General features: G+C 48.2%; 1 protein-coding gene across 1 annotated transcript in view; it reads right to left on the reverse strand.

The window, feature by feature from the left end:
- Prdm5 (PR/SET domain 5) overlaps positions 1 to 22,812 on the reverse strand; it is a 157,118-nt gene that overhangs the window by 128,706 nt on the left and 5,600 nt on the right. The window contains exon 2 of the mRNA XM_047567347.1: positions 19,161 to 19,244. Coding sequence (XP_047423303.1) covers positions 19,161 to 19,244 — 84 coding nt within the window. The remainder of the gene's footprint in view (positions 1 to 19,160; positions 19,245 to 22,812) is intronic.

A 22,812-nucleotide genomic window follows, 5' to 3' on the forward strand; every position in this document is an offset into this window, starting at 1 on the left:
GCGTGTCCGCAGACCCAGCGCACACTCCTGGACGCTCTCCCTGCCCCCGGCCTGGGCAGAGTGTGAATGCTCCCTGCTGCAGGGACGCAGCCTGGAGTCCAGCGCAGGGCCTGGCAGAAGGAAATGCCCTGCTCCCTCTTCCTCCGGAAGTTCTGCGTAGGACCTGCTCAGCACCTTCCACCTGCGGGCAGCTCAGAGCAGCCGCGAGCTTCCAGTTGCAGGAAAGTCTCCGAGGAGTCCTGCCAGGGGAGGTCAGTGCCAGCCTTCCTTCACTCCTCCAGCACGACAGCGACGTCAGGACGGAAGTGGGGGGAAGAGGAGCTGCCACTGGGGAACAGCTCAGAGAGAAGCAGGGAGCGTCAGGTGACTGGAGGAGGTTGCGCAGTCCAGGGCGGCAGAGCCCAGGCGACACCCGCTGGGCTGCAGATGGAAGCCTGCAAGACGGACGGCCGTGTGCGTGCAGGCCTTATCTGAGGACTCATCAGGAGCCACCCCCGTCTGAAATCGCCGAGCTTTCTTCTGATGGAGGCCAGCAGAAGTCCACGTCCAGCCACACCCCTGGGCAGTCCAGCCTCTCCCTCACCACGCAGTGCACACCCCTCTGCGTATGGACAGACCACAAGGACCCAAGCCACAAAACGTCACGCCGGCCCAGCAGCGCTCCTCTTCCTGATCCCAGGCAGCCGTGCCCCTCCCCAGCTCGCAGCGGGCAGCCCGCTCCCCACAAGCCCAGGGGCTTCAACTGCAGGGCCCCTCGACCTGCGCCGCCCAGGGATGGATGGGTCGGGACGACTGCCAGCCTCCGCCTCCACCTCCGCCCGAGAAGAGCCAGAGGTTAGGTTCTACTCTCCACCCTGAAAGAGTGCGCGGCAGGGGCCGCGGCGCGTCGCCAGCACTGCAGTAGTGGGTGGAAGCACGGATCCTCACTGGTCAAAAGTGGAGTCTGCTGGGGTCGCTGCCAGATGTCAGCTGCAGCTGAACGGTGGGAGGCGGCAGGCAAGTTGGCAAAGGCCTTCCCCATGCTGAGCTGGCGGGCGGTGCCCGCACAGCCCTAGGTGGCCGCAGCGAATCTGCAAGGGCAGGACGGACGTTCTTCCTGGCCTCCGCCCGCCACGGTCAGATGCTCCGCCATAGCACAGAGCGTGCACCACAGGAGCGGGCTTTGCGGTCACTGGAGGAGAGCACCCAGGCAGGCCCACAGCCTGGCTGCTGCACCTCAGGGCCTCCCAGATCCCGGGACGGCTTCCCCAGCCAGTCCCACGTCTTCGGTTTCACACTACACAGGATTCCTTCATTAAGCTGGGGTAGACTGGTGCCGAGCTTCCAAGGGCAGCAGATGGGAGCGCCGCCCTCCACATGGCTGCCTCCCCGGGTCTGCATCTGCTGATGTCTACTTGTCTGCAACCTGCTCAGGGAACCAGCTCTCCACCTCCATACTGCTCTGCTGCGCTGCTGAGGCGGACGGAGGGGAATAGAAGACATGTGGAAAGGAGAGTAGGGAAGGGCCAGGAGACAGACCTGCAGTCCCCAGGCCTTTGCTGAAGTTCCTTGCACGGTCAGGCCCCAGCCAGCCTTGCTCCCAGGCCCATCACTCCCAAATTTCTGGGAAATATCTGAAAGTCACTGACAATTGTTACCTGGCATGGTGGTCACACCTGTAATTCCAGTGGCTTGGGAGGCTGAGGCAGGAGAATCTAGAGTTCAAAGCCAGCCTCAGCAAAATCGAGGAGCAAAGTAATTCAGTGAGACCCTGTCTCTAAATAAAATACAAAATAGGGCTGGGGGTGTGGCTTCATGGTTAAGTATCCCAGGTTCAATCCCTGGTACCAAAACCAAAAACTCACTGGAGATTCACCCATTTAGGGAACTCGCCCTGCGCACCAGCAGCCCACACTTGGGCTTTTTTTTTTCTTTCTTTTTTGGTACCTTGGATTGAGCCCAGGGGCACTCAACCACTGAGCCGGGCTTTTTGTCTTTTACTTTGAGATGACGTCTTACTAAGTTGCTGAGGCTGGCATTGGAATTGCGATCCTCCTGCCGCCACCTCCTGAGGCACTGGGATTAGAGGCGTGCAGCACCCAGCAAATGTGTACGCTTTTAAAATAAAGCAAAGAGAGATTTTAAAACTCCACAACATAGGCGAGCTCCACAGGGTTATCTGCTGCCCAGATAACGGAGACTATGTCAGTCCAGACAGCCTGAGATCTGCCGGACCACCGGAAAGCATCCTGTGATGGCCAGCCTGATGTCACACTGCACACCTTCCCAGGCCAAGTGTCCTTCAGAAGAAGAGCTCGGGACCCAGAAGCACCCCTCACCCTGGAGATGGCCACCTTTTTCCGGAAGAGCCCCTTCCTCCTCGCCTCAACAGACCTCCAGGCCCCGTCGCCTGGGTGGGCCCCCTCCTGACCCCCTGGACTCCCTGATGACAGCGCTAGCTGTCTCTACTCACAGCTGCCTCAGTAGCACTTTCTTTACGTGACATTTTTCCATCCTAGAAAAGCTAACATTAGAGATACAGTAAGGAAAATCACACTTTATAATACCTAAGTCACCTAAAATACGCTCTGTATAAAAGAACCCACACAAGGGATATCTCCAGTTGCTAATTACAATCCACAGAGGTATCATGGTAACTCCTCTTGTCTACAAGAGATATTCTAATAACACATTAAAATGGCACACCAGTATGTAGGAAAAAATATTCAAAATATGATTTGAAGTATTCCCTGGAGACCAGCCCGATGGGCGATGCCCTCTGTGTGAAGATGAGGCACCCCCACGCGCAGCCTGAAGCCCACGGGGGGCGTAGAGGCAGCCGGCCACGCAACGCAGCACACACCCCAGGGCACCGAGCCACTCAAGCCTAGGGAGCTGCTTCTGCTCGTTCACCTAGTCAGCCACTCATGGTGCACTTACTTTTGCAGTACTTGGGCTCAAACCCAGGGCCATGCACATGCCAAGCCAGTGCTCTTCCACTAGCTACATCCAGGGCTCTGGAAGGTACTGTACCTGAGTCAGGTTTGTAAACTGAGCAATTTTTAAAAACTAAATAAAATTAAAAAACTGAGTCCTCAGTCCTACCAGCCCAGTTTCAGTGTTCAACAGTCACAGAGAGCCAGCCACTACCACACAGAACAATGACTTCACACACCGTTCCCCCAACAGGGCTAACTTTTACTGAGCACTTACTATGTATTAATCACTGTTTTCTACATGTAACAAAATACCCCTCCAACAGTCCTCTGAGGCAGGTTGTATTCTTCTCCCCACATTTTTTTCGGATTTTTTAAAATTGTTTTTATTTGTTCTAATTAGTGGTACATGACAGTAGAATGCATTTATATATTTTGATAGCGCCCACGTAAATGGAGTGTAACCTCTCATTTTTCTGATCACACAAGTTGTAGGTCACGTCTGTCATGCAGTCATACATTTTTATTGCTCTGTTACAGTTGTACATAATGATGGGTTTGCTGTTACATATTTGTACGTGCACACAACATGACATTTGGCCAATATCACTGCCCAGCACATCCCTCCTCCCTCCCCACCTCTCACCCCCAGTACACTTTCTGTACTAATCTCCCTTTGATTCTCATGAGATCCACCCACCCACCTTTCTCTTCCTTTTTCTCTCTAGCTTCTGCATATGGGAGAAAACATGCAACCCTTGACCTTCCGAGTTTGACTTATTTTGCTTAACATAATGGCCTTCACTTCCAACCATTTTTCAGCAAATGACATAATTTAATTTTTCTTTATGGCTGAGTAAAACTCCATTGTGTACATATGCCATTTTTTCTTAATGCAGTCCTCCACTGATGGACCTCTAGGTTGGTTCTTTAGTTTGCAGTTGTACATTGAGCTGCTATGAACATGGGTGTGCATGTATCACTGTGGTATGATGACTGTAATTCTCTAGGATAAATACCAATGAGTGGTGTAGCTGGGTCATATGGTGGTTCCATGCCTTGTCTTTGGGGGAACCTCCATAGTGATTTTCATAGTGGATGTGCTAGTGTTCCTTTTTCTCTACATCCTTGCTAGCATGTTTTATTATTTGCATTCTTAATGACTGCCATTCTGACTGGTGCAATATGAAATCTCAGTGTAGTTTTGATTTGCATTTCCCTAATAGCTAATGTTGAACATTTTTTCATATACTTGTTGGACATCTGTATTTTTTTTGAGAAGTACCTATTTAATTCATTTGCCCATTTATTGAGTTATTTGATTTTTTGGGTGTAAATTTTCTTGAGTTCTTTATATATTCTAGATACTAATCCTCTGTCAGAAGAGTAGCCAGGAAAGATTTTCTCCCATTCTATAAGTTCTCTATTCACATTCCTATTTGTTTCCTTGGTTGTGCAGAAACATTTTAATTTGATGCCATCCCCTTTATTAACCTTAGGCATTATTTTATGAGCTTTAGGAGTCCTCGGGAGAAAGTTGTAGCCTATGCTGACATGCTAGAGTGTTGATCCTATATTTTGTCGTAGGAGTTGCAGAGTTTCTAGTCTAATTCCTAAGTCTTTGATCCTTTCCGAGTTGATTTTTGTGAATGGCAAAAGATAAAGGTCTAGTTTAATTCTTCTACACATGGGTATACAGTTTTCCCAGCACCATTTGTGTAAAAAGGATGTCTTTTCTCCATTGTATGTTTTGGCAAAGGTCAGAGGACTTTTATGTCTGTGGGTGTGTCTCTGTGTCTTCTGTTCTATTGCATTGGTCTCGTGTCTCTTTTTAGCTCCAGGACATGCAGTTCTTGTTACCATAGCTCTGTAGTCTGATTGGAAGACAGGTATTGTGATGCCACCAGGCTTCTTTAGCTTAGAATTGTTTTGACTATTATGGGTCTCTTATTCTTCCAAATGAATTTTAGGACTGTTTTTTCTAGTTCTGTGAAGAATGTCATTGGCATTTGGATGGGGATTGCATTGAATCTATATATTGCTTTTGGTAGTAAGGCAATTTTAACAATATTAATTTTGCCTATCCAAGAACATGCTCTTTTCATCTTCTGAAGTCTTCAATTTCTTGTTTCAATTTTCTACAGTTTTCATTGTAAAGGTCTATCACCTCCTTGGTTAGATTTATTCCTTGAGTTTTGTTTTTTGGTGGGTTTTGTGTTTTGTTTTGAGGCTATTGTGAATGAAATCATCTTCCTGATTTCTTTCTCAGCAGATTCAGTATTGGTATATAGGAAAGCTATTGATTTTTGTACGTTGATTTTGTAACGTGCTGCTTTGCCAAATTTGTTTATTAGCTCTAGCAGTCTGTGGTGGAGATTTCTGCATCTTCCAGGTATAAGATTATATCATCTGCAAACAGTGATAATTTGACTTCTTCCGTTCCTATTTTTATCACTTTTATTTCCTTCTCTTGCCTAATTGCTCAAGCTAGAATTTCTAGCACTGTATTAAATAGGAGTAGTGAGTGTGGCTATTCTTATCTTTTCCCATATTTTAAAGGAAATTCTTTCAGTTATTTGCCATTTAGTATGAGATTGGATTTGGGTTTTTCATACATAGCCTTTATGATGTTGAGATAGTTAACTTCTATCCCAAGTTTCTTCAATGATTTTATTATGAGTGAGTGCTGAATTTTGTCAAAGGCCTTCTCTGTGTATATATTGAGATAACTAAGTGACTTTTGTGCTTAATTCTATTTATATAATCAATTACATCTATTGATTTGCATATACTAAACCATCACTGCATATCTAGGATAAAACTAACTTGGTCATGGTCTATAATCTTTTCAATATGCTGCTGAACATGATTTGCTAATATTAAGAATTTTCTACATCTAAATTCATCAAGGATATTAGTCCATAGTTTTCTTTCCTTGAGGTATTCTTATCTGGTCTTGATATGAGTGTGATACTGTCTTCATAAAATGAATTGGAAGTGTTCAATCCCTTTCTATTTCATGGAATAATTGGGGGAGTATTGGCATTCATTCTTCCTTAAAAGTTAGGTAGAATTCAGCTGAGAATCCATCTGTTCCTGGGATTCTCTTTGTTGGAAGGCTTTATATTACTGCTTCTATCTCATTGCTGGTTATTAGTCTATTTAGGTTTTCTATGTTCTCATGATTCAGCTTTGGAGAATAGTGTTTGTCTGGAAATGTATCCATTTCTTGTATGTTTTTCAATTTATTGGAGTACAAGTTTTCAATATAGTCCCTAATGGTCTGCTGGATTTCTGATGTCTGTGTTGATTTCTCCTTTGTCATTTCTCATTTTATTAAGTTAGGTCTTCTCTTTTTTCTTTTGGGTAGTTTGACTATGAGCTTTTCAATCTTACCTATCTTTCAAAGAATGAACTCTGTTTCATTGATTCTTTGTATTTTTTATTCTCAATTTAATTGATTTTGGCTCTAATTTTAATTAATTTCTTCCTCCTACAAGTTTTGGAATTGGTTTGTTCTTCTTCATTGCAGGGCCTTGAGATGCAGCATTAGGTTATTTGGGATCTTTCTGATTTTTTTATGCAGACACTCACAGCTATAAACTTTCCTCTTAAAACTGCTTCCATACAATCCCAAAATTTCTGATATATTGTATCACTATTCTCATTTGAGTCTAAAAATTATTAGTTTCTCCCTTGATTTCTTCTATCACCCATTCATCATTCAAAAGTGTAGTGTTCAGCTGGGTGTGGTGGTGCATGCCTATAATTCTAGCAGCTCAGGAGGCTGAGACAGGAGGATCTCAAGTTCAAAGCCAACCTCAGTGAAAGTGGTGTGCTAAGCAACTCAGTGAGTCCCTATCTCTAAAATAAAATACAAAATAGGGCTGGGAATGTGGCTCAGTGGTTGAGTGCTCCTGAGTTCAATCCTTGGTATTCCCCCTGCCCCCCAAAAAAGTGTAGTGTTCAATATCCATGTGTTTATATAGTTTCTGTATGGTTGTCATATCAGTTTCTAATTTTATTCCATTGTAATCTGATAAGATGCAAGGAGCTGTATTAATTCTTCTTGTATTTTCCAAGAGTTGCTTTATGGCCTAAAATACAGTCTATTTTGGAGAAGGTTCCATGAGCCATTAAGTAGAAGGTGTATTCAGTTATTGTTGAATGAAATATTCTATAGATGTCGGTTAAGTTCATTTTATTTATAATACTTTTCAGTTTCAAAGAATTTACCAAGGTGATATCTGGATGACCTATTTAATGGTGAAAGAGGTATGTTGAAATCACCCAGTATTATTGTAATATGGTCTATCTGATGTTCCAAATTGAGTATTGTCTCTTTGATGTAATTAGTTATGCCCACATTTGAGGCATAAATATTTATTATTGCTATATCTTCTTGTTAGATTGTTTGCTTTACTAGTATGAAATGACCTTCTTTATCTCTTCTGATTAATTTTGGTTAGAAGTCTGCTTTGTCAGATATAACAATAGCTACTCCTGCTTGTTTTTAGCCTCCATTCACATAATATATCAATTTCCATCCTTTCACTTTCAACCTGTGGCTGTCTTTGTCTATAAGGTAGATCATTTTCAAATAACATATATTTGAGTCTTATTTTTTAATCCATTTTAATTGGAGAGTTAAGACTATTAACATTCAATGTTATTACAGAGAGATGTTTATAATTCCTGCCATTTTGATTTATTTATGATGTTTAATTTGATCCTGTTTCTCATTTGCTTAGGTCTCTTCAAATGAGATCTGTTTACTTGTGAGCCCTGGGTGTTTCTTTATTTCTTCTGTGCGGAGCATTCCTTTAAGTGAGTTCTGTCATGCCAGGATAGTAGTCATGAATTTTTAAAAATTTTTTCTTATCTTGGAATGTTTTTATTTCTGCTTCAATTTTGAAAGAGAGCTTTGCTAGGTATAGCAGTCTTGTTGACAGTTATTTTCTTTCAGGACTTGGAACACATCATTCCAAGTCCTGCTGAGTTTTAGAGTTTGTACTGAGAAATTGGAAGTGATTCTGACTGGCTAATTTCTTGAGTTGACCTGATATTTGTCTTTTGAGGCTTTTAAAATTCTATCCTTGTTTCGTATATTAGACATCTTAATTATAAATGTGTATTAGAGAGGTTCATTTTTTTTTAATCTTATCTATTTGAGGTTCTGAAAGCCTCCTGAATCTGGATGCCCATCTCATTTTCAAGACTGAAAATATTTTTGTTATTATTTCCCTGACTAGATTATCCATTCCATTAACCTGCAACTCACAACTCTCCTCAATTCCAGTGATTCTCTTAATGCTATCCCAGAGTTCTAATATATTGTGATCATGGTTATTTATTTTCTTTTCATTATGATGTCTGAATGTTCAAGGCTAATCACCTTATCTTCTGAGATTCTGTCTCCATCATGGTCTACTCTATTAGAGAGACTTTCAACTGAACATTTTACTTGATTTAGTGTGTTGTTCATTTACAAGATTTCTATTTGGTTCTTTTTCAATATTTTTATCTCATAACGTTTCTCATTCATACACTATACTGACTTCCTTAATTCATTCAATTGTTTTTGTGTTCTCTTAGAATTTGTTGATCATTTTTGTAATGATTGTTTTGACCTGATATTTCACCAACTTCAATAACTTTGAGTCAGTTATTATCATCCCTGCTTGTGGGAAGGGGGAGAGGATCTGGGCAGATCACTAAGCTCATCAACCTCCCTTGCAGTCACTCACCTACCACTGGACTTCCGGTCATCTGGCATGTATACTCACTCCTTACTTAAACACGCTGGAGTTGGAATTGCAATTATCTGCACACCAATGCCTCTGTTTGGTGGAAATCCTGTAGTGCTGTAGGTTGTGATCAGAACCACACTGACAGTGGCACTCCTCCAATAGTACAGAAGCTGGCGTGGCTTTTGTTTGTTTTTAAATCACAACCTACTCTTGAATTGCCAGTACCCTCCTGGTCAGGTCAGGTTTGGCTGAGTAGCCACATTTGGGAGGCGTGTTCAGGTAGGAGCCTTCCTGTGAGAAGCGGCTGAAGGACAACAGATCGCATCAGGACTTCCAGGGGCGAGTGACATCCTCTGACTTTGCTCTGCCCCTCATGGAGTGCTAGTGTTGGGGCAGCAGCGTGACAGCTGTCTCAGCCATCGCAGCTTTCTCAGGGCTCCTGGGTGGTATTTTCCCACTCATGTCTACACTAAGTGGTTCCATTTGAAACCTAAAACAGAATGTTATCATCTGCAAAAGAAAAACATTTGGCAAAGAGACTTCTTTGTTCCAAACACCTAAAAGTACTTATATAAACAAGAAAGAAAAAAAAAAGATTTTAAACAATTGAAAACATTTTTAGCAAAAACTAAAACACATTGGAAACCTGGTCCTGAGTCAAGTTCCCAACAGCAGAACAGCTGTAATCACAAAATAACTGCAAAGAAAGAGGAAAACATGCAAACAAAATGTCCACTTTAATATCCAACAAATGACCTTCTTCAAAAACTGTGTTGTCAAATCACCATGTTCATGAAGAAAAAATAAATCTACAAAGTAGGCAACCCCAAGTCCACAAAAACAGTAAAGGAACCAATAAGCCGTTTCCTTTTTTTTAATGTTCAAGTAACACATTTCCTAAGAAGACCAGATAGTAAAAACAGGTGGTGCATTTGTTCAACATGTTTGTTGTGTATACTTGCTGAGTACTGGATGTGGACTGAGCATTCACGCAATTACATGATGCCCCGGGTGCACTCTGCAAAGGCCAGGAGTACTGCGCCATCAGACAGTGGTAAGACAAGGCCCTCCCGGCCCGCCGCGCCCCTCCGCCTCCCAGCTCTCCCAGGCCCACTCTCCATTGCCCAATCTCAGAGATATGTCTGCTTCCAGCCACAGGACCAGTCGCCGGTTCCTCTCCCTCAACTCACAGTCCACACCAGGATCCATCCACCTTGGTTACTCCAACTGGAAACCCATCACCTCCACCAACTCCACCACGGGGGCCCGAGTGGCCTTGCGTCTCCACCACCCTTCACCAGTAGAATTGCAAAAGGCCGCCGGTCACCCTTACCTCCCCACAGCCTGCTGTGCACAGGGCAGACGCAGTGACCTGCAGCCCCATCTCTCTCCTGTCCACAACACGCGCCCCGTCTACTGACTGTGGCCTTGTGAGCCTCAGACATTGTCTCTGCCCTTTGAACTGTCCAAACTCACACGCTCTGCCATGCTGGTTCCGTGACCCAGGTCTTCATCTGGCTGTGATCTGTTCAGGTCTCAGCAGTGACACACAGAGAAGGCAGGAGCCCATACGTAGGTCGACATTCCCTGCATTTTTTGTTTTTTTGTAAGCTTCTGACTGGAGTATAGTACAATTACCCAAAGGTACAAGAAACCACTGCCGTTAGTCTTACAAAGGAAACATACTCGCATGAGCAGCACACAGACCAAGAAGCAGCACCCCAGCCAGGCATGGTGGCTATGCCTCTGGTCCCAGAGCCTGGGGAGGCTGAGGCAAGAGGATCACAAGTTCAAAGACAGCCTCAGCAACTTACTGAGAGCCTGTCTCAAATGAAAAATCCAAGTCCTGGGCATGTAGCTTGGTGGCAGAGGACTCGCCTGGTATATGCAAGGCCCTGGGTTCAATCCTTGGCATTGCAAGAAAGGAAAGAAACAGCACTCAGCAGTCCTCCCAGCCCCGCATCAGGGCCACCCTGGCAGTGAGGTAGCCATGATCCCTACTCATGACTTCACAGATGAGTTCCACCTGGCTTTGAACCTGCGTAACAGAAGCAGATGCACACTCTTGGCACACACGTGTATTCAGTCTAACTGCACCACTACATGCTTTTCCAAAGTGATTGCGCCGGTTCACAATCCAGCAGCAGTGCAGGAGGGCTTCGGAGAGCCCCTGCAAACACCCATGCCACGCACCGCTTGTTAACATCGGTCCTGCTGAGACCACCAGGGCACGGCTGCTTCTGGAGAGTGCTTCCTGGGTGATGGAAGAGCTGGACATTTTCGCATGTCTGCTATCCACCTGGACACCTGCCTGTGTGACACTCCAGTCCAAGTGTTGCCCATTTCCTTTCAGATCGACTTCCACAGCTCCTTGATACATTCCTCCACAAGTCCTCCTCCTCAGGCTGGCCGATGTCTTCCTCCCGGGAGATTCGCCTTTGCCTCCTCTTTATGGTCCCTCATTTCAGTGCTTCCAAGTTCGTCCCATGCGCAGTGGTGCTGCCGTGGCTTGCTGAAGACACCTGCCTGTCCCAGGCCCACCAAGGCGTCCACGGACCCTCCCAAAGGTCCACTGCACCCACCCAACACTGGCACTCACCATGGCGTGTCACCAGGTTGTGCATGTGATGTGAACTGGGGGCCGAAGGAACTCACGCTGAACTACATGGGCACCACAATGCCATCCTCGTCCCAGCGTGCCACCAGGCCACTTGTCAAAAGCCAGGTCTGCTTGCCCACCCCTGCGTCCATCCCACAGTGCTCCTCCGGGGGGCGGGGGGGCTGGTACCCGGCCACGTGGGCTGGAGGCCAAGCTTTCGGACAAGGCTGCCTCGCGATTGGCAGACCTCGAGTCCCACAGACTTTAGAATCCGTTTCCACCCTCACACTCCAGCCCCGTGGAGGACATGGAGGGGTTTTACTGGGATGCTACCTTTGAGATCGTGTGCCTGCACTTTAGGGCAGCAGAGGCTGGCTGCCAGGCAAATTCCCCGGTGCTATCTGACCGTGTCCCTGCCCATCAGGTGAGGCGTGGGAATCGGGTCTGCCCCTCCCTGGGTCCCTCCCCACTCAGCCGCGGAGGGGCATGGGGGTCTCCCTCGGACTGTGTGTCCACCCATTTCCACTTGCAGGGGACGCCGTCAAGTGCACTGGCCCCTTTATTTCCAGGACAGTTTCTCCCCAAGGTCCCTCTGTGGACTGCTAGTAAAATCCAGCCTGAGGTCTTCTCATCTACACATGCATGATATCCTTTTTCTCTCTTTTATTCTCAGGCTGTCATATAATAAAAGTTGCTTGTTGTTTGAAACGTCTTTATGCACCTTTAATTATTTTGACACTACTACTTATGCATCAAAGCAGGAAGATCTGAAGTCTACCTGTTCTAAGGGAAAAGCACCCAATCCTCTGCATACACACCTCATTTTATTGGAACAAAGGAATCTGGAGAGACCTTTACAGTTTAAAGTTGAGGGTCTCACATCATGTACAACCAGAAGAATGGGAAGTTACACTCCATGTACGTATAAGATGTCAAAATGCATCCTACTGTCATGTGTAACTAAACAGAGCAAATAATAAAAATGTCGAGGGTCTCCTTTCCTTTCCCGTGAAGGAGTGAAATTCACAAATGAACAGGAGTAAAATCGTAATAGAGTGTCAACTCCAAAGACGCTGCACAGGGAAGCTGACTCTCCTCCCAGGGGCAGGGCTCAGGTTGTCAAGGGGCAGAATTTTGTTTAAAAGGTCTCATGCTAAACTTCCATCAGGCATGCCCAGCAGGAAGCCGCCCACCTAATGCCTTTCTCAAATCTGCATCAACCACACCCGCTCCTATACCACCAGAACACAGAAACAGCTCAGCCACTTGGTACTTGATTCCATCTCACAGATCTGGGATCTCTCTGGAGAAAGGGCACCTGGCAATGATGTACATTTCCGTAATCACACAGAGACACAGTGTCATCTGAGAGTCCTACAGAAAAGAAGTAAGCTCAAGAATTTCTGTCACGCACAAGGGGATGAGCCCCCTCCAGCTTCAAAGGTAAAATAATGATTTTCAGCAAAATAAAAATCCATTTTACGATTACTATCTTCAAACTCTGTCACTTCCACCCTGAGGAGGTCGCAAGGCACCCAGCATAAACACTGCCCACACCGGGGATAGCTTTTGAATGGTTCACAGAGATTGCTACGTATTATCTCTACTTTGGCAATTTCCTAACTGCCTTCCTGGTGAAGTCTATTTCAATTCCATGTGTGTAAATGCTTCCTGTTGAATTTTTTTGTCCCTTTAGCAAAGTTGTCCTCTGGTTGTGATTGGGAAGTGGTCTTAGTTTTCTCATTTAAAGACTGAGCAAAGACTATGTTTAAAGCTAATGCTATGAAAAAAAGAAACTCCAAAGAATCAGTCACATGGGAAGATGGTCCCATTTGAGGAGATGTAAAGAATTGTGCCTTCATTTTCTTAGTGACACTTTGGCTGGGTATAAAATGCAGCTATTTTCTTTTGACACTGTAAAAACAGTAGTCAGGTGTCTACAATATTTTACCTTTTCTGTTAAAAGTCAGTGGCCAATCTTACTATTGCTTTCTTATAGGTAGTCTCTCTGTTTTTTAGTGTCCTGGCTGTTTTCAAGATTGTCTTTGTTTTCAATAGCTTTATAAAGATATACCTAGGTGTGATTTTAATTATAAGAACACTTCTTGAGGTTCACAGAACTTCAACTTGGCAGATAATACTTAACGGTCCTGGAAAATCCCCCACCATAGTACCAACAAGTTTGCTTCTGCACATCAGTTCTCTCTTCTCTTTCCAGCACTACAAGGCTCTATTACATCTATACCACACACTCCTGACACCACGTCTGTACCACATGCTCCTGACATTACGTCATACTTTCCCTAATATCTATTTTAGTCTTTGTGCTTCATCTTAAGAACATTTCCTATGAACTTCTTTTCCTCTTCATTAATTCTGTCCCTTGATATATCACATATAATATCTAATTCATATATCAAATTCTCTATTTCAGTTATATTTGTCTGCCATTTACACAGCTCAATTTTCTCTGTAAAGTAGTTGAGCATTCCATCTTCTCTTTCACATGATAGAACATATTAATCATGGTTATTTTAATCACCCTTCTTCCAATCAGTATTTGAATCATCCCTAAGTCAGTCTCCATTACTGAGTTATTCTCTTGGTTTTAGTCATGTGGTCCTCTATTTTAGCACTTAGTCATTTTTTTATTAAATGCTAGACATTATATATTATAAAATTTTAGAGGATCCAGATTTATTTCTACAAAATAGATTCCCATTTCTGCCACAGAGTAAAAGCTGTTTCCCTAATGGCTGTCAGGGAGGGAGCTGACCCAAAGCTGAGCTGCATTGGTGGCTGGACTCGGGGTACCTGGGCGGATGCCCTTCTGGTTCCAAGGTGCTATGCAGTGAGGCCAACCTCTCAGCAAGATGAGATGCAGATCATCTGCTCCTCGGAGAGCATGGCTGGACGGATGGCTCTCCGCCATGTAACTCTACAAAGGTCCTGGAAGGAGCCAGCAACGTGTGCAGTCCCTTGGTTCAGCCCCACAGGATCTCCAAAGCTGTCCTGTTTCTCTATCTTCCACTGCTGACCCTTTACATGAGCTGGGCTCAGATGTCCAGCCTCTTGGATCCAGTGAGAGGCTGACCACTTCGCTGGAAAAAGAGCCTGCGATTGTCACTCCACCCCTCCAGAGTTCCCCCTGGGGCCTCCAAGGTCCTGGTACTCCTTCTTAACAGTGCTTGGATATCACATTTATTCTGTCTTTTGTGGTCAACTGCTGCACTTGCACCTCGGTGTTGACTAATGGACGAGGAGTTCTTATCCTGTTTTCTTGATACCCCATCACTACCCACCGTTATCAATTACTAAGGGTGGTCTGCATTTGCCTGGCTGGAGCTTAAGCCCCAGGAGAACAAGGGCTTGATGGCACCCTCAGGACCCAATGGATGCTGATGGCCTTCCTCCTCCTGTTGCTTCGCCCAGGAGGGTTTCGTTGGCGGGGTTGGATTGGGCTTTGTCTGTTTTAGTGAGGAACTAAAACAAGCTGTCAGGAAGGAGAAAACAGCTCTATTGTATGAGTTCTCAGTGAAGAACCCACACCCCCTTGTGCTTCCTTCATCCCACAAGGGAATAAACGAGAATAAACACGCTTCAGGTCGCCGGCTCCACGGCTCTTTCTTCAGCGTATTGTTGAGACCCTGAAAGTCCCTGGGCCGGACACTTATTGTGGTTATTATTCATCAGGAAAAACAGGGCAGGACTTGCCCCACCCCTGGGACATAGACCTAGCCTGGGAGCGGGTCTCTGCCTCCTGGTGGCCTCTCCAGGCTCCCTGCCACCCTCCAGTCCAGTCACACTGCCAACCGAGTCTCAGTCAGGTACGAGTCCCCAAGAGATGGGTAACGTCTTCAAAATCCTCTCTGCAGGCCCAGTTCTCGCTGCAGGTGGCAGAGAGACCAAGACTGAAGAAGCGGGCGAGGCACCTCCCCACGCTGGCCTGGGCTCTGCCGCATAATCCCACCCTGAAGAAGTAGAGGATTCCTCTCCATCTGTGTCCTGACTGCTCTTCATTGAGAAAGACACTGAGAGAGAGGGGTTATTAATTAGGGACTGTCACCACTGGGTAAGTGCAGTGGTGGCCGGGGTGGGAAGGACCTCAGGAATGAGCTGGGAGCATTTTAACTGACACCAGGGGATTCTGAAGCCCATCAGCTCCAGACGGGGGCTCGCTCACCTGGATGTGGAATCATTATGAAATAATAATCTACTGTAACTGCAGGAGACGGATAATTTACATAACACGCCTGAGAATCTCATAATTAGGTATCTGAGAGTTATATTTTGAAAACACATTGTTCCTCCAGAAGTGCAAATTCTTTTCTGCTGACAAAAACAAATAAAACTAAGATCATTTGAAGGTGACCTTTTACATGGTGCAGCTAGTGAGCAGACCATAGTGACCAGTTGCCCTGATGGTTCCACTGGCCTCAGAAGTGGTTTCCTCCCTGGGCCTCCAGGGGGATAGACTCAGGAAAACAAGCAAACGCAAACCTTGTAAATACCCTCGTCAGCCCTCGCAGGGGAAGCTGCAGTTCCCGCAGCACTGTGTCCCACTCTGCTCTCTGGCTCCAGTACAAGGCCAGAGACCTTGTAAACAGCAAAACTAAGCTGTTTTGTTAATTCTCCTGATGCTCCTTGTGTTCCAATAAACATCTACATAAATCGAAGATGACATAATAGCAAGGAATCAGTCTGTATCTAAGTGAAAGAGGTTTATCCCCTGCAAAACCCACCCAGAATGTGGTGAATCTTTCATTTTTCTCTGGTTTTCTGGGACCTGCACGTGAGTCCTTCGCTGCCCACCCAGTAAGAACTGTGCCCACAGAGGGGCCACCCAGCTCGCTGTGACACGGCAGGTGGCCACAAGCTGAGCACCCACCTGCCTCTGCCCAACCCTTCAAGGACTGAGGCTGACGTGGCCCCAGTGTGACAGGAGAGAGAGGAGGGGGACATGGCTGAGACCTGCGTCATCTCAGAGAAACCGCGAAGCTCAGGAGGGCCTCTGCTGGAAGGTCAGCAGTGTTCTGTGTAGAGGGTTCCCGGCTGGCTTCTGCACACCCTCTTCCAGCAGTGCCAGAGGACCACGCGCGAAGGAAGGCAAGCCCCAGGCATCAGAGCGGAGCTGCGGGAAGACTCGCCCCGGCACCCACTGCGGAACAGCCGAGGAATAAGCGGAGTCGGTGGCAGAAGACACACAGGCCTGCTGTGCCTTCAGGGCCAGGACTTCAAGACCCACGCCAGTGACTGAAGAGGGGCATCGGAACTGTGGCCGGAAATACCCAAGAAAATGCTGTGGGGGGCAAAGGACTTGGAGATTTAAAACCAAAGTACCAGGGAGAGTCTGGAGAGTCAGGGACTCGTGGCTGGAGTGCGGCCCTGGCGTGAGTGTGAGCGAGCACAGGTGAAGCAAGGGACCTGCAGGCCCGGACGCCTGGCACCCTGTGGGCAGGACCCCTAGTTAAGGGAGCTCGGAGCACAGCAGACGATCGGCACGTCCACGCTGGGGCTGGGGACAGTGGGTGGCAGTGTGACGGCCGCGCTGGTCCCAACCTCCAGCTGCCACGGGCCTAAGGCTGAGGCACCAGAGCGCTTCCACTGAAGCACTTTCTCCAAAAAGACAAGAGCAGAGCAGAGTTCACCAAGAAGCACTAGAGCCAGGCAAGGCTGAGTCTCAAGACCCCTATGAATCCCGACGGCCAGCACGGCGAGACAGGGAGCCGCTGTGCTCCATGGCTGCACTGAGGGGAGCAGCTGCTGCCACACACCCCACCGCACCCCAAGATCTGACCCCAGGATGCTGGCCACGCCCCAGGGCTCACCTGGAGGCCAGTCCCACCTGGTGCTTCTTTGATAAGAAACGCCCTCTCAGGGGCTCCTGGCCACGTCCACCAAGACCACTGGCACCATCAGCCAAGTACGAGGAAAACACAGATTGTCGCTGCGCCCTCTCCTGCGACACGGTCTCCAGACACATGGCCTTCCTCATCTGTCATCCACAGCCACAAGGCCAGGTGGTTGGGGGCTGCCCCAGGAGCTGCGCTGTGAGAGCGCTGTGGTCACAGGCTTGTTAGAAGTGACCCCTCATAAGGGACAGCACTAAGCCCAGCTGTCAGGACCCTGAGCAGTCAAAGCTGCCGACTGCTCTGGACATTCCTGCAGAGAACACAGCACCAGAACGCTCTCGCCGTCCCCAGCCAGTGATACAGCTGCAGGCTGACCACGCCCAAGGCCAGCCCAGGGAGGAGCAGCAGGGGGCAGGGGCACCTGAGCCAGGGGCCACGCCACAAGCTCCCGAGAGCAGGGTCGGGGTGAGAAGTACCCAGCACTCACTCAAAGTACCAGCGAGAAGTACTAAACAAATAAAAGAGAGCAGCCATTCCTCGAACTTAACCTTAAGTTCGAACTTATCCTCGAACATAAACATGGAGAAAACCAACAGCTGTTGGGGCGGCAAAGTGGGAGGCCTACAGGCACAAGACGTAAAAACAAGATCATAAGGTAGAGACCACGAAGAACCACAGAAACAGGACGCAGAGCTGAGTGCCACGGCCAAGCCACCACCATGCCACATGCAGAGGCCTCAAGACTCCCGTCCGCAAGCTTCCCTTTCAAAATAAAAGTGCAATCGTTACCTGCCTAGCTAGGCCTGGGCTCAGCTGTGCAAAGCACCAACCCGCCACACTGACATTTTCAGACATAAAACGGATACCAAAAGCCAAGAACGACACGTTAAAACACTGCTATTTTATCATCTGTGACTTATTCAGGTTATCTTTTGTCACGTAAGCATTTGACTTCTAAAAGAATTAACTGCTGAGAAAATTAAGACCTTACAGAAAAACAGCGAAAGCCATTAAAAGTATTTTTAGATTCATAAAAATAAACTATTAAAACAGCATGCTAAATTAAGGCAGCATCTATAACATTTCCCAGTTAAATTACAGGGTGGAACACTTTAGTAACTCCCATCTAATCCCTCACACCCCAGAACCTTCCCCGAACCCTCTGGGCTCCCCCACTGACCTGGGCAGCACGTAGGTGACGCCTACAAGTATGTTTTGCTTGAAGACAACACACTCTCTGATCTGTGTGTTGCCACGGCTAGAAACAGCACCCAGTTACTGAAGCAAACATGATCCAGCCGTGGCAGTGCGGGGTCTGCGGGGTGTGGTGACCCTACAGGGAGTCCACTCTGAGTGGAGGACCTCACCCTCACTCTCCATGACAGGTGTGGCTCTGGGCCAAGCAGTGGGCCTTGAGAGCCAACCCCTGGCTTCCAAAAGGCCTTCTGCCTGAAGGTCACAGCCTCCACTCCTCTCTGCGTCCAGGGCTCCAGCTGGCCCCCCACAGCTACAGAGACTCCACCTTGCACAACCCACATGAGATGCCCCACTGGCTGCTCCTCCGTGTCCACGGCCCAAGGGCCCCTCCACCCGTGCCTCTCTACTCCAGGGTCCCACCTCTCACATCACCTCCTGGTAGAAACCATCAGAGATAGTTCCAGGGCCAAGTCTTCTGGATTTTTGTTTCAGCTGTCTCCGCACCCCTGCTTCCCTGTCCGCATCCCTCAGGCCTTCTAATACCTAGAAAGGAGCCCCAAAAACGCAGCAGGCCCGCTAACACGCAGGACGAGACCCTCCAGCACACAGAGCCTGCACACATGCTCACAGGTAGAACCCCGCTTCTTCTGCCATGGTGAGCTCTAGAAGAACAATATTTCAGCAGACTAATTTTATTAAATGCTAAACGTCAAAATTAAGACACGCACACACTTAAATACTCAAGTGACAATCAGCACCAACACGAGCGGCCTCATCATCATGGTTCCTGATGAAGCATGTTAACGCGTGACGAAGCATGTTAACGCATGAATGGCCCCGTGCTCACCTCCCACATCAGTCTGCAGTCCATGTTCTCGTCCAGGTCTTCCGGCATCCTCTTCTCCCCAGCAAAGGGTCCAAACTTCTCACCCTAAGGAACAACGGTCACACAGAAAAGGATCAGCACGATAATCAAGTCACTGAAACACACCACCTTCCATTATGGGGAATTCTTTTCCTCAAATCATTATGCCTGGCATTAAGATATTTTAAAATATTAACTAATGTAGAAAACACAAAGTATTGACATATGCAGAATCCAATTTAATCTCGTTTTTGAGCCTAGAAGTCAGACTCCACAACACAGCTACCAACATTAAAGGGTTAAACTGCTGAGCTCAATGCGAGGAGGCAGGGAGCCGGCTCCAGTCCTATTCATAGCCCTGGGCGGGAAAGGGGGCCTGAAACCAGAAGCCCCCAGTTTCCCGACTTGAGAGACAGGCCCACCAGGCAGGAAACCACCTGGTTTCCATAAAAGTCATAAATTCATCCCTACTTTGCACAAGAAAGAAGCAGGCTTGCCATTCTCAGAGGAAGACTGCCCATAAATAAAGTCTAGATCCGCCTGCCAATCTTCAAACTGCCACGCGGGCAGGTTACACCAGGGTTTCTCAAACTGTGCACTGTGAACCCAGGGCAGGAGCATCGCAGGCTGCCTGCTTCGAACAGAGAAGCCTGGGCTTTGGCAAATCAGCCAGACGGTGGGGTGCGGGAACTGCACTTCCTGGTGAGGCCTCTGGGGTGTGCAGGGACTTGCCAGTCACTCCATGGACAAGTGACACGGATGGTCTCCAGCGAAGCAGAGCCTGTGGAGGCAGCCAGAGGGGGTGGCACCTGCCCAGCAGCTCTGTGAGAGACGGAGCCTCCTTCCCTGCGCTCCCACCTGCCCACTGCCATCTCCCCAGAGCCCTTCCCTGGGGCCTCTGCCGTGCGTTCTTGGGAAAAAGCCACCAGCACAGAGCTTCAAGGAACGTGGATGACCTAGTGAGCAACAGAAAACCCGCCCTTGGGACAGGCAAACCGTAAAGCTTAAAGAAATCACAAACTGCAAGCCAGCCCCGGGGAAGGAGAGCCCAGGAGTCAGACAGAAGAACACAGTGACTTAGGACCTGGGCGTTTTCAAACCAAGACTGGGGTTCCAAGTAACTCAAACAGCATCCGAGAAGCAGAGATTGCTGGCTGCTTATCCCATGACCCTGGGAGGGGCGTGGAGGGCAGAGGCAGGTCGCTCCCCTTCCTGTCCCCCGCCCAGGCCGTGCTTCACGCTAACAGGCTCTCCCATCACCTCGGGAACAGATCGTGGCCCCAAGGGTTCAGAAGTAGCCATGTCACCTGGAGATGGGGCTGGAGATGGGCTCCCACACCCAGGAGGCCTCCGTCTGAGGCGGGCACCTGCTGCTCACGCTTTGACCGCACCCCTGCTCTGGTATGTCGACAGCACTTTCTTAAGATCCCAGTTACAACTTTGTTTTTATTCAGGATCCTGCTCTTCCGTGGAGACTCAAGCACAAGGACAGGCTGGTCGACTTCGCTGGTAGCATTCAAGCAGAGGACGGGCACTCAAGCCACACGCGAGTGACTACTATTTCTTTCGGTTGAATCAAATGAGCTGCCAACTGCCCACGAGGTCAAGGCTCTCCCTGTGACTGAAGACGTGTCCACCCCAGACCTGTGTTCAGTGGACACCTGGGGTGGGGTGATAATTCAAACAGGAGGAATCCACCTTCGCCCACCCTGAGCCTCCAGCCTCCGCCTGAGGCCACACCGCCTGCACTCCACAGCAGGGAAACCGCAGGCCTGCCGCCTTCTAGCCGCCCAGCCTGGTCTGTGTCCTGGTGCTCACCTTCAGTCTGGGGTTCCTTTGTGACAATGCTCCTAAGTCCCTAGCTTCTGACCACCTCCAGGGTCAGCCCCCAGGTACCTTGAAGCTGCCACAGGAAGGCAGTCTGGCATAGACGGTGGAGCCCAGCGGGTGAGGCAGGAAGGCTGTGCCCGCAGGGAAGGCTATACCAGCTGAACATCGGGGTGCCACAGTGTGGCCCAACGGTGCCCACTGTTTGCACCATTCCTGGAGAAGTCTATGACGCAGATTCGTGTATGAAATATCTATGCTCCTATTTGGCAACGAATCCCAACTTTCCGAAACTCTGCAGCTCCAGTGCAACGCGCATGACTCAAGGCAAATTCCACCTGCACACGCCGGCCCATGGGAGCCTGGCACCGGGTCAAGCTGCCAACGCCACCTGCAAAGGGCCTCTGTAGTCACTCAAACTGCTTCTGAACTAAGGAGGCAATTGATCCATTCACCCGGCTGCCCACCAGACTCGACAGTGACTTTTACAAGCAGCAGCATCTGATTGCCAAAGCATGGCCACTGTCTCCCGCTGGCATGCGAGCAAGGTTCCCACAGGCACCTCTCCAGTCACAGGGAAGGCGCTAACAGGGCTCCAGGCGACTGGAGGCTATTTCTCACTCTGCTGGAGGGGCAGTGCTGTGCGGTACGATGCCACAGGTGGTCTGAGCCTGCTTCCTCATCTGTTAGGCAGGGACGGACTGGTCGATTCTCAGATTCCTTCCAGCTCTCGAAAGAGACCCCCCAGACCACATTTGGAACAATTTGCTAATCAAAGAGAACATGAGTGTCACTGAAACCCACTGGCAAGTTCCTCGCTTCACAGTAACTGTCAGAGAAAGAAAAGTGAGAGAACATCAGCTGCAGAAGATGAGGTGCATTGTTTCAGTCCATGTTAAAAGTAGGAAACACAGGCCCACTGAGTCGCTAAGGGAAACAGGAAAGAGGAGATTCGTGCGGGACGGTGACAATTACTCCACCTCTATTCAGTTTCCAGGAAGTGGAAACCAACACCCAAAATTGGGCCAGAGTTTGGGCCCCTAGGACAAAGCCACTGTTTCCTTAAGAGACACCTTCTGACCTTGTCTTGGTCAGCTTTCTCACTGCTGTGACTAAAAGACCCAACAAGAGCAATCTTAGGAGAGGAAAAGTTTATTTAGGGCTCACGGTTTCAGAGATCTCAATCCATAGACAGCAGACTCCATTCCTCAGGACTTGAGGTGAGGCAGAACATCATGGCGGAAGAGTGTGGCAGAGGGAAGCAGCTCACATGGCCATCAAGAAGCAGAGAGAGAGACTCCACTCTCCAGATACATACACCCCAAAGTCACACTCCTAGGCCCACCTCCCCAGCCACACCCCACCTGCCTCCAGTAACCACTAAGTTAATCCATCAGGGATTCGTTCACTGACTGGTTCAGACTCTCACAACCCACTCATTTCTTTTCCAAACCTCTTTGCACTGTCTCACACGGAGCTTTTGGGGACACCTCACGTCCAAACCATAACAGACCTGATCAAGACACCTGAGGCCACAGCCTGCCTTCTGGGGCTGACTGTGGCTGGTGACATTTCCTCTGCCTGCGTTCACTCTTTTTTCACACTTTTATTTTCCACAGCTTTCTGATTTGTACAACGTCAACTTTTTTTTTTAACCCCCATGTACTTTTACAAACTGAGCACCCAGTCTTTATTCCAAGTACCTCATGAAAACACCTGAGGCCAACCCTTCACTGAGAATCAAGGGTCTGCCTGTTTGTGAGGCAGGAAGTCTGCTCGGAGGGCAACAAGGAGCCCAGAGGCAGCC

The sequence above is a fragment of the Sciurus carolinensis genome, chromosome 10, assembly GCF_902686445.1.
Source record: "Sciurus carolinensis chromosome 10, mSciCar1.2, whole genome shotgun sequence".
Taxonomy (NCBI): domain Eukaryota; kingdom Metazoa; phylum Chordata; class Mammalia; order Rodentia; family Sciuridae; genus Sciurus; species Sciurus carolinensis.